Source organism: Festucalex cinctus, chromosome 20 (assembly GCF_051991245.1).
Source record: "Festucalex cinctus isolate MCC-2025b chromosome 20, RoL_Fcin_1.0, whole genome shotgun sequence".
NCBI lineage: Eukaryota > Metazoa > Chordata > Actinopteri > Syngnathiformes > Syngnathidae > Festucalex > Festucalex cinctus.
Genome location: NC_135430.1, coordinates 14,118,409 through 14,134,772, shown reverse-complemented (window position 1 = coordinate 14,134,772; position 16,364 = coordinate 14,118,409). Strand labels below are relative to the sequence as shown.

Below are 16,364 nucleotides of genomic sequence, written 5' to 3'. Positions count from 1 at the left end.
CCCTTCGTTGAAACCCTACTCTTACTCTGAAACTCAACTCTGAAAACGTAACTTTAGTTAAAACATCTATGTTGGACAGTTGTTGTTGTTGTTGTTGTTGTTTTTAAACCAATAATTTTACAACGACTGTGATAAATTGTGACCATTCATTGAAACCCTATATTTTTACTCTGAAACCCTAACTCTAACTTTTGTTTTGTTTTGTTTTGTTTTGTTTTGTTTTGTTTTGTTTTGTTTTGTTTTGTTTTGTTTTGTTTTGTTTTGTTTTGTTTTGTTTTGTTTTGTTTTGTTTTGTTTTGTTTTGTTTTCGACGATAAAACCAGCGTCTCTACCCGTGCAAAACTGTGGAAAACACTGCCATCTTCAGGCGAGAAAGCACAATTGCATGTTTCCCCCTAAAAGGGAGAACGCAAAACTGGAGCGCGACGGTGTCCAACTATAATATTATATGACTAATGCGCTCCTGGCGACTCTTTCATGGTCATTTCGTAATCGAAAAGAGTGCTGACTCGACTCAGTTTTTCCTAGTGGGGGTTATTAAGCAAATTAGTGAACCATCTGTATTAAATGTTCCAATCTTGCTATCACGTCGTGAAACATGCTGTAAAATCATATCCAGCGCGCATGCGCGTTCAAGTATTCCTCCTGTCACTGCGTCCGTGCTCTGCCAGCCTCCCAGCGTGTAACATGCTTGGAAACGAGCCTCTAGCGAGATAATAATAATTATAATTACAAAAAAAAAAGAGGAAAACAAAAAAAGGTCGTGCTGGTAGCATTATTTGCCACTTGGCAGGATATGGAACGTGTGTTGTGAGATTCCATGTAGGGCATGGAGCGCTCCTGATCGGCAAGCAGATCCATCCGTGCCTCATCTCGGATCCGTTTGGATGTCTGGAGGTCTGGCCATGTCTGCAAGAGAAAAGGGAATTCTAACCAAGGACAGTGTCAGCCTGCTCCCATGTTTCTATTTCGTTGAGGTGGGTCATTCGTTTTTTGTTTGTTTGTTTTTACAAAAGGCTGTTGGGTGATATTTTCATTCAAAAGCGTGTGCCATTTGGATTATGTAGGTCAAATAGAAACGTCAACATTATGCACACAATCACGTCGAAATGAAGGGACCTGCTGTTTCTGAACCTAAAATAAAAATAATACAGCCCTTTTTTGTGCTAAAATATGAGAGCGTTAATATTTCAGCAAAGTACACGAAGCCGTACTGTAACAGACCATCAAGTGTCGAGTGCATTTAATTCACATAAGTCGAGGGCACAGGTGTCAAAGTCAAGGCCGATGGGGGGGATGGGGTGCAGGGGGCATCATTTCATATACCAGAAATTGATGTGAGCCAAAAGGACACATTTATTTTCATCATTCTTACAAATTTATTATAAGACAGCAGTATCAAGAATAAAGTGAAAATTTCTTCATTCTATCTTTATGATTTTAAAACAAGTTATCAATAAATGCTAAAGATGTGAGACAAATGCAAGGGGATTTATTGGTATGCAACAATATAGGCTACACACATGCGGTATCAGTCATGAGTGGCCCTCTGAGTCCAATTTAGTCCCCGATGAAAAAAAGGTTTCACACTCCCAGTTTACTGTAACGAGTAAAAAGCCGCCATGAATACTTGTGATGACTAAAACAACCAACGGGAAATGCTTATTTGAAATGCTCCCATCCAGATTTCAAGTAGCTTGTGGTGACTGCCTCTCGTTCCCAGCTTGACAATTTATGCATGCTCTAATTCACCAGTGGCCCGTGGCTCTACAATCAAACGGCTGTCATATATTATAGATTTGCTTCTAATGCCGTATGATGGATGGCGCATGACTGCATGCGGCGTCCCGCTTTCGGTTACACTTTGCACAAGGGGGTTTCCCTTATCTTCCTTTTGGAATTGTGCTTTCTATTTACAAATCTGGACAGAAGACGACTTCATAGATTTGAGGTTTTAATAGCTAATTCTGCTGGCGTATCCTTGCACTGTATTGTTTTGCAAGAAGTAGGAGGCTTATTAAAAATTAGGTCAGTGCTGAAAGTTGTGCTCGGTGAATTACACCACTTGCACACAAAATGATACCCACTCCAGCTAATTCTTAAGATGGTCGCTAGTTGACAGAGAGCCGACGTTGCTCTGGACCGTTCAGCTCAACCTTCTTTGATGACCAAAAGTAAGAATGTTTAAATTATTTTTTTACCCAGTTAAAACTGATATATTTAATTCCTCACAACTGTGTGTTCGGTTTGAATCCGGGTCACGGCACCAATTGAAAGGATCTGAGGTAACCCTTCACCTGGTCATTTTATCTTTAATGCTAGCAATATTATTAGGGTGACCCGATTTTCAAAATTAAAAACTGTCTCCCCGGTTTGGAGGAATCTTGTCGGTTGTATTTCTTTAGCTAATGCTAAATGCTATCCTGATTGACAATTCAACAGTGCTAAACAATCACTGCACTCGCAATTATTTAACCTCATTTGCTCGGTCCCGACAGCTATTCTCAGTTGAGTACTCATTTCTCATTGAGTACACAGCTATGGAGCGTTTTCCTGTATGTGGAAGAAGGTCTAATCTGTCCAAAATGGTTTCTACTCTTTTCTACTATTTAGCCCACGTAACAATGTCTTATCTGGTTTTGTCAGAGACTGTGAATGTGTCAAATGTTAGTGTTAGTTCACCAAGACTTGAAAGTAAAAAGGATCTTTCATTCAGTTTGTTGTTTGACCACAAGTTAGTGCTGGTTCTTGAGTATGATAGTATTGGAAGAAGGGAAAACTTTTAGCCAAGCAATGCAGAGAATCTCACTTTGATTACCTTAAAGTTCAAGAAAGTTAAAAGTGAACCAGGTTTTGATATCTATGAATCCGTCTGAGAGGGTAAATAGGCGTTATGTTTGGAGGACATAGCGCTAGCTGTCACCTGTGTAACACTCAAGCACAATTTCTCCAACACATTTTCAAAGGATTTGACTGAGTGGGAGGATGTGGTCGATAAAAAGCAGAACAGAGCCTCGAGGAATATCCATTTTGACTGGGGGAGTCCTGGGATCTCAGAAGTATTGTTAGACGAAATGAGACTGACTAGAGAGGTATGACTCGAACCAGGAGTGAGGTGGATGAAAAACGGATGTAGAAGTTTGTCCAAACTGATCTGAAGCCATTATTTTCTTCTTTATATTATAGTAAGGAAGCAAGAGGATTCAAATCCTTGCTCAGTGGCACATAAGCAGTAGTCAGAATGTAGACTAGCATCTCTTCATCAAAGCTTTCTCTGTCTCCAAAACCTCACAAATGAGCAACTGTCACCTCATTCTTATTCGCCTCATTCTCTCCGAACATCAACGCGTGATGTCGTGAATTTTAATTCATTCGATCGTTCTATTCAATTTTGTTGTTGAATCAAAAAAATAATAATTGTCTGTCCTGTAATCACATATGAACTTAAAATGAACTACACACATTGATTTTTCTTCATTCCAACCGCCTGTTGTGAAAGGAATGTAAATTGATCAATATGTAACAATAATCTACAGAAGTAATTGTTCAGTATGAACTTCGATTGACAGCAAAGTGCTTTGTCGTCATTAGGCTGAAAATCAGATGTACCCAAATACTTTCTTTTTTTCCTAACAGATGAACACGAATAATAACAAGCAAAATACCTCAGCTTTAAGAGAGGTACATCTACCCATGCCTCTGGCCCAGCACCCTGCCAAAATGACTTCTAGTCAAAGCCCAATGGAGCCCGATTTCCATTTTTACACATCTATTATTCAAATGCCAGTGTCTTTTCTCTGATCTCTCTTTGCAATCACCGAAGGCCTGACACAAACACGTTGGACTGCTCGTTTGGTATTCTCATGCACAACGTCAATTGCTATCCACATAATTCCACTGAATGAGATTAGATGCTAAGGATTCTCTGGAGTAAGGTTTAACATAAAAATGTCCAACAATTGACATTTCAGCTTTTATGTGCGGGGATTTACATGTGGATCTTGATACACAACTGTTGCTCAAGAGTGTCCTCGGTCGGTGATCATTCAAGTCATGACCGTAAGCATAACCCTTGCATGACCCTAGTCATGACAGTAAACATAACCCTTACATGACCTTAGTCATGACCGTAAGCATAACCCTTGCATGACCCTAGTCATGACAGTAAACATAACCCTTGCATGACCCTAGTCATGACAGTAAACATAACCCTTACATGACCTTAGTCATGACCATCAGCATAACCCTTGCATGACCCTAGTCATGACAGTAAACATAACCCTTACATGACCTTAGTCATGACCCTAAGCATAACCCTTGCATGACCCTAGTCATGACAGTAAACATAACCCTTACATGACCTTAGTCATGACCCTAAGCATAACCCTTGCATGACCCTAGTCATGACAGTAAACATAACCCTTGCATTACCCAAACATAACCCTGTCATGCCCTTGCATGACCCAATCATACCCCTGGCATGACCCAGTCATGACAATAAAAGGTAGGCGTGACAGTATCACAGTCTCTTGTTTGCAGAAAACTTCATAAACTACCTCAGAAGACGCAAACCGCTCATTAACAAGAAACATAGAAGCCAGGTTGGAATTTGCCAAGTGACTTCACTAAAAAAAAAAATCCAGTGAGAGTTTTGTGTAGTTAGTAAAGTAAGACTGAAAGAAAAGTAAGCCATTCAGGGTGTAGAAAACAATTAAGTGCACACAAAAACACCCGCGCACCAGCAGATGAGGCACCTGGAGAATTGAGCACTTCAGCCTGATTACCTTCACACAGTGAATGAACGTTTTGAGCAGCTAAAAGGCCATCTACGAAAAGTGCCACAATTAGCCTCGACATAAAAAAGGAATTTAATTCCACATGGTGACATCAATCAATCTAATATCAATCTAATTTCCAAGCCTACACCCGTATTATCAAATCAAATTACTGTTGTCATTGAAGCATAGCGTTATGGGTGACATTTGCAGCATTTACCACCTTGGTAACCTTATATTTATTCTCTTGGCATTTTTGTCTAGACACTTTATGACTTCAATGTGTCTCAAGTGAGTAAGTTTTGGCCTCTGTCTTCTCTTGTGTTCTTCTCTAGCTGCCTATCCTGGTGTCATCTATGGTCAGCTTGTACTTCCTGGAGTGGACAGATTTGTTCAAGCCAGTCAAGTCTGGCTTTAACTGTCATGACCGCAGTCTGAGCCTACCATACATCGACCCTAACCATGAGGTCATCCCACTGCTGATGCTGCTTAGCCTGGCTTTTGCTGGGCCTGCCATCACGGTAAGAGATGAGTCAAATCATTATTTGCAGATATATGTAATGTAGTCGATCGACCGTCGTTGAGTTTGCTTTTAAAGCAATCCTAGAGGTTTAGTCAGATCCTTCGTAGCAAACAAATACTGTTCCTGGAGCCAGTTACATAAACTATTCCAGTAAATAAGACAAATCAATGTCCATGTTGATACAATGCTATCAAAACATGAGCTACAGTACATCTAAGACCCCGCCGCCCTCTTACTGGTCAATGGCAATTTTAATCTTGCTTGCAACATAAGAAGCTCTTCACAACGCACAAAGACTGTACGCTTCGAAGAAGTACGGGGAAAACCAAGGCTTCTGGAGCATAACAGCCATGATCCAGGATGAAACGGCTTTGATCAATGAATACATCAGCAAGATGGCCCCCAGTGTTGAACTGCTAAGTGATTCCCTCAGAAAGCAGAAGGAAAAGCAACCAGCATGGCGGTGCAAGCCTGTGAACCGCAATTACCGCTGGCAGGAGTGGATGATGTTTAAAAATCTCATCAGTGGCTGGAAAAGGCTGGTCTGAAAGACAAGTGATCATCATTGTAGCATAATAACAGGCTCTAAATACAAGATTGACAGAGGCCACCCGTGGTCGACCACACTAGAAAGCACCCCAGGTGAAAGCTGTGCGAAGATTCCCCTCAGACAGTCCTGCACATCATAGCAAGGTTGTGTAATATCAGAATCAAAAGCTAATTTCCAACACAGATGCCCGTGCCTTTTGAATTTTTGGGAGAAATCAGAAAACTGCCAGCTCCAAAGCAGCAGGATGCCTGTTGTCAGAATTCCAATAATGTATGCGTCTTCGAGATTCTCAGCGACCAGCTTTGGCAAGCGTACTATATTCTGCTTGTTCCAGGATTCCAAAGTATACCCAGTCACGAAAGTTTGTAGATCCATTTGAATCAGAAAATACAACTACAGTAAAAAATTGAGAACGCACTCTGAGATCCTGAGTCCAAGTATGGCTGACTTCAGAGCTGCCTTCGATCTGGAGCCGTAAGCAGCAACGACTAATGGATAGAAACGCTCAAGTTGACAAAAGTTCATTTAAAATTTTTTATTCAATTCTATTAAGGAATTTGTACGCTTTCTGAAATACAATTCACCGGTGTTTTACCCTTACCCTAACCCTACCGTAGAGTATATTAGCTGTAAGTACACGTGTGGCGTTGTGTTCACAGATCATGATCGGAGAGGCCATTCTGTTCTGTTGTCTATCTCGAAGAAAAAGCAGCGCCGGGGCAGAGGCAAACATCAACGCAGCCGGCTGCAACTTCAACTCTTTCATTCGTAGAGCGATCCGGTTTGTTGGTATGGTTCTTTTCCTTCGAAACTGGACAATCTTCCAGGGTTTACGCAGATCATTAAGAAGCATTAAAAGTCATGAACTGGATTTAGGTGAAATTAATGCCTTACTGGCATTAAGAAACATTAAATACGATGTCGCGAGGCATTAAATTTCTTTATAAAATTCTTCTTCATGCTTTCCATACAATGTTGTATACAGGAGTGACTGTAACACAATTTAGCAATAATAAATGTTGCAATTTACAATGAATAAAAGGGCCTGGCATCCATGAGTTGCTTCATGTTCCAAATTGCTGTGAATTTGAAAAGAAAAATATAGTGTTCCTGTCACCAACACTAATGCCACATAGTGGCAGAAAATTAGCTCAGCACAAATCTATGACAAAATGTTCCAACTCCTTTTAACACTGTTAACTGTAACTTTATGGAACATAGAAAAGTACTGTATAAAACTAAAAGGTATAAACGCCTTATTTTTTATATTTGTCCACTTTTATGATAATTAACAAGAATATAAAAAATTAGAAAAAGATATTTTATTGTACATTAATTTAACTCATTCACTCCCAGCCATTTTCACAGAAGCAATCCCGTTCGCTCCCGGCTGTTTTACTGGATTTTGACTGATTTTGCAAGGCCCACAGAACATTGTATTCAATTGCTATAAAAGCATGGAACCTACCAAAAGAAAGATTAAAGTCTCTTCTTTCATCAGGAAAAAAAAGTATGTTTCTATCTGTTTCCGTTTTGCAGCAATTAGCATTAGAAGAGAGCTAAGTTTCATCAGTTTTCACAAATCTATTTAAAATTGTAAGTAATTTAGCTTTTTTTCTAGATGTCCCTGGTTGATCTCCTTTGTTCTGCTGCCACCTGCTTGCCGTTTGTGTAATAACTACCATTTCTGCAACCGTTCTTTGCAGCTGAGAGGCTGCATCAAAGCCTTCTGTATGCTCTAGCATAAAAAAACAAAACAAAGAAACGTATAAATACGTCTTTGGGACACTTACATTAAAAAAACGTATTTACACGTTATTGGGAGCAAATTTAAGAACAGATATAACGTGCTATTTATTTATAATTATGTTAACTATGGAAATCATGCGATTAATTCCGACTAAAAATTGTAATCGACTAATCTAATATATGAAGAAGATATGCAAGTATGTATATATATATATATATATATATAGATATATATATATATATATATATATATATATATGGGTGCATGTATATTTATGTGCAGTGCTCCGTTGGGATGTTGTTTTTACATTTTTGTCACCAACAAAATAAAATATTACTTCTCGTGAGTTGTAAAAGTTGTTTGTTTTCCTCAGGTGTTCATGCATTCGGTCTTTGTGCCACTGCCCTCATCACAGACATCCTTCAGTTGATGACAGGCTACCCGGCGCCCTACTTCCTCACAGTGTGTAAACCCAACTACACGAACCTCAACATCAGCTGTGAGCAGAACCCTTACATCATGGAGGATATCTGCTCCGGGGTCGATGCTGCAGCTATTAACCAGGGCAGGTCAGCATGAAACGGGGACCTGGTTTCTTAATTACGCTATATCACTTCCTGTAGAACTAAGTGCTGCCTGGTGTGTTACAGCGCAACGTGGTACTACCACACTGAAAGCGTGCAACTCTAAATTTGGACTTGCATGTAAACCGTAAAAACCCATAAAACGATTAGCATTAAATTATCTTTTTATCCATTGCAGAAAATCATTCCCATCCCAGCACGCTACTCTGGCATCATTTGCAGCTGTTTACGTTTCGGTGAGTTTGGGCTCATAAAATATTTGCATGCATTGGTGTGATATGGAAAAATATTGGCGCATAAAATATTTAAGAAAAAGCAGCATGTGTTATAGTTAAAGGTAAGATGACTTCATATGATATGATCACACATTTTGTTATGGAATGCAGAGCAAATTTATGAACATTGATGTGTCAACAGATGTACTTCAACAGCACACTGACAGACTCGTCCAAATTGCTCAAGCCCCTGCTGGTCTTCTCCTTCGTCATCTGTGCTATTATTTGTGGTCTGACTCGAATTATCCAGTACAAGAACCATGCCATTGATGTCTATCTGGGATTTCTGCTTGGCGGAGCCATTGCTATCTACCTGGTATGTCTGCCCTAATTTAATCATTTTTATAAGGTTATTTGATTTTATAATGATTTTCAATCCATGTTGGTGAAAATCTGGATAAGATATATTTTTCACCATTTCAGTCCTTTTGGCACTATTAGAAAGTCCAACCCCCACAATCATAAGCGTGCACCATGTTGGTTCTTCATCCTCCACTAACCAGGAAATAGCCTGCTAGCTAACCAACAGATGGTCAAACAAACCAAAATACAAAGCTACTAGAATTGGTTTCACTTTTATGATGACTTCAGCCTTGGTTTGTGTTCTACATGCTGGCATTTTAGTTACAATATATAAATATGATCGTTATAGCATTGGGCTAAATCAACAATCTATTTGTGGCCTAAGACATTTCGATATGATCTGTGTTACTGCGAAGATATAAATTAAAAAATATGTATATATTGAGAGTACTCTATAAATTACGGAGCCCTTAAAGTGACATAGGGGAAAAAACAATTGAAATATGTTTCTCATTTTTGAGAAACTTTCTTGCTCCAAGGTGAAAATTTTGCATTAGGATGAGAAACTTTCTTGGTAGAATGAGAAAGTAATCAGTTGCATGCTCGCACGTGAGACTATAACTACATTTTGGTTTGAATTTCTGAGTGAAAAGTTAGGTTATATTTTCACATGGGACTTTATCATAAGTACTTTGCTGCTAAATAAGCCGTTAGATGTTTCTCATCTTACGAGAAACTTTCTCATTCAAATGAGAAAACGTTTTCACATTAGAACGAGAAAGTTTCTTTTTAATTATGTTTCTCATTAAGACGAGAAACCTTCTCATCCTAATGGGAAACATATTTAGATTTTTAGAAATTTGTATATAAATGACGGCATTGAAGTGCATTGAAAAAACACCTTAAAAATTCTCTCCAAAACACTGATAAACATTTAATGCATGGGAAATTGGGGGAAACCTGACCACTGTACACTGTAAGGTGCCTGGTGAAAATGCAGTGTGGTTTTCATATATTGAACATTTCTGTTGTGTTACCAGGGTCTTTATGCCGTTGGAAATTTCCTTCCTAATGAAGAGTCAAGCATCAGCCGCCCTGCCCAGCCTCACTGCCCCACCTGCTCCCTACCACATATCAGCCAAGAGGCAGTGCTCCATCACCTGCAAATGAAAGCCAGCATATCGGGAGAACCCGGCATTCCCGCCTCCCAGTCTGAAGGCCTCCTCCATCGGGGTCTTCCCCAGCAGAAGGCTGACGATAGCCTGAAGTGCTCCGGCAGAGATGCGGATGGGATTTCGTCCCACAGTCCTCGGAGCAAAGAGACCATCGTGACCTTTAGCCACACCCTCCCTCGCGTCCACACCCCGCAGGCCATCGCGGCATACGAGGAGGCAGCCAGACGTCACGCTGCCACCCTTCACCATGCTTCCATGGATTCGAGTCGTTCAAAGCAGCTTTTGTCCCAGTGGAAAAGCAAAAACAACCACAAATGCACTCTCCAGGTACCGGACTGTTTCCCACCTTCCGGAGACTTATCTACTCAGCCTGCTCAACATCCTCATCACCATGGTAGCATGGAGGTCCGATCCAGCTCTGAACCGTCGGCCATGGGTCTGGATGCTAGCTTCGAAGCTCACGCGTATCTGTCCAAACTAGCTACAGGAGCAAGTACCACTTTGCCAAGTAACTGCAGTGGCATTACCGGAGGCGCGAGAATGCTGATGCAACCTCGACCCGGGTCTTCACAACTGGTCCACATACCTGAAGAATCACATGAAAATTACCACAATACCTCTCCAAAAGCCGGAGGAGGCAGGAGTGACAGTCTTTCTTCAGGAGATGGCACAGTTCAGGCCAACTGGCAAAGGGTTGCTGAGAAGACTGCGAGTTGCAGGACTAATGACGAAGGGAAGAAAGCCCAGCCGCGGATCATGCAAGTGATCGCGATGTCTAAGCAGCAGGGTCTCCTTCAGACCCATTCCAAAAGCTTGGATGATAGCAGCACTGTCGCAAGTTCGCAGGGGTTGGCTCACTACAGGGCTCTTACTACTGATAAAGATCCAGGTACCACTACAGTACCAAGCTCTCTGGGCAGTACCACAGGCAGTATTTCAGGCAGTACCGGAGCAATCGTCCGAATAGAAGCACACCCTGAAAACAACAAACCGGTTATCCAAGCTCCTTCCACAGATGGAAGCGGATCTTGGCGGTGGCGGTCTCTAGATCACGGCAACGGAGCCGTCGTCGGGCACGGGAGTACAGGGAGCGGGAGTTTGAGGCAATCCTTTGATCTCAACGATCTGAACAGAGACTCAGAAAGCTCGGACTCTATACGGGAAGGGTCGATTGACAGGAAGCGTGTTAACCCGCCCACAGTTACTGTTCACACAAGCCAACCCGAGCAGAAGCATAATCAGAGCCTCTCGACGATAAGGGTCACTCCGGGGGATGTCAGTTGCGCCGGATCTGGTGGAGGCAGCGGAGACACCGCTTCAGAAATACCTTCGGTCGCCTCCAGTCGGGAATCCACGCTACGGCGAAAAGGCCACAACGTCATCCTGATTCCAGAGAGAGGAAACAGCCCAGATATTACGCGGAATGTTTTCTACAAGGGAGCATCGATACCTAATAAGGAATAACGCACAGAATGACTGACGGCTTCAACGAGCTTGATTTTTCTGGGTGCTTTTATTTCACACTTGCACCCTTTGTTCTTCAAACTAGTTCATTTCCTCCCTAGGTGCAGTTGCTTTGTTGTACACACCGTAATCAAGTTCCGGTAGAATCAACCGCAAGTGGTCCCAACAAACTCGGTGCGGTACTGTTGTGACAATCTCCCTTGAGGAGCTCCACCTAACAAACGGAAAAAAAATCAGGTTTTAATGTGATGTAACTAAAGCTAGCTAACAGTTAAACGGGTGACTGTCTGAACCTGCCTTTGGTTTGGCATACATGCGTTTAGCATGGCGTTATTCAAGCAACACATGCTAAGGATGTCCATATAAAGTACAGCTAGCTATTTGCTGCTCGAGTGCTGCCTGGTTGTGAAGTTACTAGCAACGGACAATTTTGCTCGATGACGTGTGAAAAAGTCCAGCCAGCAAACCGTCTTCCTGTCTACATTCTTGCTCCCTTCGCGAACCAATAAAAAAAAAACAAAAGCAAGGTCATTTTTGTTGACACACATTGTGGTTCCGTTGAAATTTCAACACGGGATGTCACCACACGCATTATAAAATATTACCGTTCATTATATATACCATCAGAAAATTATTTATGTAGCATGAGATTTTTGTAAACTAAAGCACAACCTTTTAAGTGTTGACAGAAGTAATCACTGTGTACTTTGTAGCCACTAAGGACACTTGTTTTATTATCTGTGATTTGCCAGTGGTGTTCAATTGATTATTATTATTTTTTTTTAAACAACTCTGTACATTTTGAATCAGAATCAGAAAAGACGGTATGGAAAAATACACACTTTGAATACTGCAAAGAAATGTTGTGAGACCAGTTTACGTTTTTGAGAAGGGTGCTATACCAGAAGATACAACGTAATATTAAACTAAATAATAAACTATATGCGAAAACAATGATGACGTATAACAAAAATCAGTTTTATATTTTGGCTCTTTTTGTGGATAAACACTCAACAGAAAACTGATTTTGAACCATAAGTGTGCTTAGTATTCCTTCTGTAGCTTTGAAGTCAAATAAGCTGTCACTTGCACTGAAAGTGTTTACTGTACTATATGCTGTATGACCATATAATTATATCCAATGCATTAGTATAGTAGATCTTTTTTTTTTTTTTTTTTTTTAGGGAAAAAAAATATATCTTTAACTTTATCACACAATATTTTAATATTTTCTGGTATTAGTCGCACAGTTTCATCTGAAGAGTTATTTGTTTTTACGGGCATTGTATGTGGACAATATTAAGGTCAGTAAACTAATAATATTAATTGCTTCCAAACAGAAATCCAATTTTTCTGATCAATTTATTTTAAGTTAGAAAATGTTTCAGGGTGCCTTTTGCAAAAAAAAAAACAACAACAAAAAAAAAAAAGATAAATACAGTAAATTATGTACAGTGTATATTATTTTCAAATATATGGTAAATGATTTTCTGTAGCCTACATTTAAAAATGCAATACTAAATATCATGAACCATTATGTATGACTATCCAATACTGCTGTAGATTTTGTTATAAGCGATCGCTTTGTGTTGGATGATTTTTGTTTTTTAATCATTCTTTTTTTATCAATACCAAAATGGGAAATACTATTAAAAAATATAGTCAAATAAAAAAAAAAAAAAAAAAAAAAAAAGTACAATTACAGCCAAACAATTTGTTACAATAAAAGATATTTCCGAGTTATAATGTTCAAATAATATTTTTTTGTGGATGTTTTGCTGTACCTGTATTGTTCTTTTGATGCCAATATTTGATTTTGGCCGTATTATGAAGGACTGTTTTTCTTGTTTTGGGCAGTGACCAAAGTGGCTTATAGTTTGTCATATTGGTTCTGAAAGTGTTGCTGCGCTGGACACTCCAAATAATGGAAGAAAACAAAACTTATCACATTCCAGTAAATGAGTGGAACCATTCTCCAGAGTGTGTGAAAAGGACTTTTCATGTTTTCTGAATACGGTATACAAAAGGTTTAGATATAGCAACCATATTGTAGATGATTTCTTCTCTAATCTTTGCATGGTTTATTCAGCATATCATTCACTTCATGTGCACTCTATATGTGGTTACTATTTTTTTGTAGCGCGACTTTTTTTTTTCATCAACAATTTGCTTTTGACTTTGTAACTGTGTGCACAACTTCACTACGTGAACGACGATTTGACTGCTTCCAAAATTGCAAAACACGAGATTTGCAAACTTTTGTACACTTTTTTTTTTTTTTTTTTTTTTCCCCAATCGGGCTTATCTGGTAGTCCTGAGTCTTTGTCCTGATGGAAATAATGAGTCAGAAGTATATATGAATTAAATTGTGTTTATTTTTTTGTCTTAATCATAACAACAAAATGAATGTTAATTTCCAGAATTTGGTTCTCGATCCACTGAAAAATGTTCAGTCACAAATGTAGTTTAGTATTTGTATATCTTTAAAGAAGGTTTTATTACTTTTCATCCATAATTGATGGATTCTGTTATAAAGGAGCCTTTAAAAAAAAAAAAAAAAAAAAAAAAAACTTTCTTACCATACATTGAAAATCACTGATCTAAACTACAGTATCAAGCTCGCCATACATCCAAACTCGTCAAAGGGTGTGCCCTAAAACCCCTTTCCATTGGTGCGAAAGAGTCAGGCACTGAAAGCATCTTCGGCAGATCTGTCATTTTTTATTGACGAGAAGGAAAGTGCACTTTGCTGTCCAAGTCCCATTACTGGTCCTCTCATCCTCCCTATATCCACTCTCAATATTTTGGTTTTGATAATAAACCCAGAAGTCAGAGACAAGACTGAGCTTGAGTGTCACATCACTAATCTATAATGCAAGATAACCACATTAACCTGACGTTTCTTGGTAAACAATCAACGTGTTGCGCTAACCAATACAACTACAAATATCCCTTCCACAGTTGATGAAAAATAACTACAGTTCATTCTGAGCAAAATTGTGAATATTCATGAAATGTCTGTCATGAAGAAGAGAAGAGAGTCGATATTTGATGAACATCAAATGGGGGAAAACTGTGAATTAATGCTCTTTGCATGAATCGTTTTGTGTTGCCACTGGTTGTGTAATAAATGTTTGTTTTTGAGACTGTGATCGGCTGTATGAATTCTATGCACCATGAAAAAAATAATAAAAAATCTCATCCCGAGCTGAGTTTAAAAAGGAGAAAATAATATCATCAATAGTAATTTTATAATATCATGTTTGCTATCCAATATATTGTCTGTTTTTATGACACCAAATATAGTACGTTTAGAAAAGTATGTATTTAAGCAATCCAATTTACTCAACTGAGCACGCTGATCAGGGTAGTTGATGAATTGTGAATTGTCTAAATGATTAAAGTTTGCTAATGAAACAGTCAGGGTGCTGTATGTCCTTATTTGGCTCTTAATGTTATTTTCTTCCCCACTCACACATGCGACTAAAGCTCTCTCACCCACCAGTGAAATACTTTCAAACTACTGAATTTTTTAAGCTGATAAATACTACACACACCGCAGAAACATCCACACACTGCTGAAATGCTCACATGCACCAATGAATGTTTTTTACTCACACGTGCAACTAAAATGTTCTCACTTATGCAATGTCCTCACACAACTGATTTTTTTTTACACTGACAAAGTACTAAAGCGCGGTCACACTTCGGGGAGACCGGGGCTAGTTGTATCACTTTTTATACTTTGATATATTTCTTGGAATCAATACATCATATATAAACACAATGTATACCAGAGGAAAAACCAAAGTCTTGGGTATATTTTCATATATAGATTCATGTCATTTTCGGTGCCCTGCGATTGGCTGGCAACCAGCTCAGGGTGTACCCCGCCTGCTGTCCATAGCCAGCTGGGATAGGCTCCAGCACCCCCCGCGTTGGATGTCATTTTTGTACTTTGTGTCAGTGCAGATTTGTAAGCCATCAAATATAGGGAGTGAACATGTGACATGTTGCCCCACCAATGGGTAAGTTGTCACACTATAAGGGCTAAGATGTCACGTTGGATTTTGCAACTAATTAAACAAGGGGGAAAAAATATCCTTGTTCTCCTGTTTTGTTTTGTTTTGTTTTGTTAGTTTTTAAAGCCAGATAAATTGTTTAGCATTGATCTTGACAATTTACAAGTCATTGAGCAAACTTTAACATAAAATATTATGAAATAAATTAAAGTCCTGAGGAACTGCTGGCATGTAGGTCATAGATCTCAGCCTCAATTGTCTGTTTTGCTTCCCTTAAACTGGAAATGTGAGATTAAATGTAATTTAAAAAATTAGAGCATTTCAGTGAATGGATGTGGTTCATTATGAAACCATTCCAAACATGTCAGCATTCTGTAGTTCCAACAACTGGAAAATCCATTTTTAAACAGTGAAACAAAACCTAGCAAACTAAATTCCTCGTTTTTCAGACTCATCATTTGAAGAACAATTCTGGCATACGTAAACAGAGTTGACAGAAGTGCATTTTTCATTGGCCCATTATTTGCATATGTGACAACAAACCCCAAAATGACTGAGACAAGTTGCCCCAAACTACCAAGTTCAAAGTTAGCTTAAAACAGAGCAGTGACTGAGGCATGACAAGATGCCTGAATCTCTTCTTGAACAAGTCCACACGATTTGCTGCAAGAATTTGTCTATGTACGACGCCTGTTTCAAAATATATGAAGCTGAAAAAAAAATGTCATTCTTGTACATACTACTAAAACACTCATGATAAATATGACTAAAAACAACTGAGAAACTCAGACACTAAAAATCTTCACTAAAATGAAAATATGAATTCATATGAATGGGCTATCTGGTGACTTTTTCTCCATTAATCATCCTCGCTTTGGGCACCATATGGTGTAGTCAAAGCGCTATATAAAAAAAGCGGGTGGCCAGTCCAAATGGTCAATCT

General features: G+C 39.2%; 1 protein-coding gene across 1 annotated transcript; it reads left to right on the top strand.

The window, feature by feature from the left end:
• Positions 1–480: 480 nt before the first annotated feature.
• On the top strand, positions 481–13,991 carry plppr4b (phospholipid phosphatase related 4b). The gene is made up of 7 exons (XM_077508335.1): positions 481–977; positions 5,111–5,296; positions 6,508–6,637; positions 7,972–8,167; positions 8,361–8,418; positions 8,600–8,773; positions 9,801–13,991. The coding sequence occupies exons 1-7, from the start codon at positions 888–890 to the stop codon at positions 11,397–11,399; spliced, it is 2,433 nt and encodes an 810-aa protein (XP_077364461.1). The 5' UTR covers positions 481–887; the 3' UTR covers positions 11,400–13,991.
• The last annotated feature ends 2,373 nt before the right edge of the window (positions 13,992–16,364 follow it).

What these genes read in the sequence shown, in the direction of transcription:
- plppr4b (XM_077508335.1), top strand. Translation starts at nt 888, where the DNA reads ATGTCTGGAGGTCTGGCCATGTCTGCAAGAGAAAAGGGAATTCTAACC. An exon ending in CATGTTTCTATTTCGTTGAG is followed by an intron (nt 978 to 5,110) that starts GTGGGTCATTCG and finishes GTTCTTCTCTAG; the next exon opens with CTGCCTATCCTGGTGTCATC. An exon ending in TTGCTGGGCCTGCCATCACG is followed by an intron (nt 5,297 to 6,507) that starts GTAAGAGATGAG and finishes TTGTGTTCACAG; the next exon opens with ATCATGATCGGAGAGGCCAT.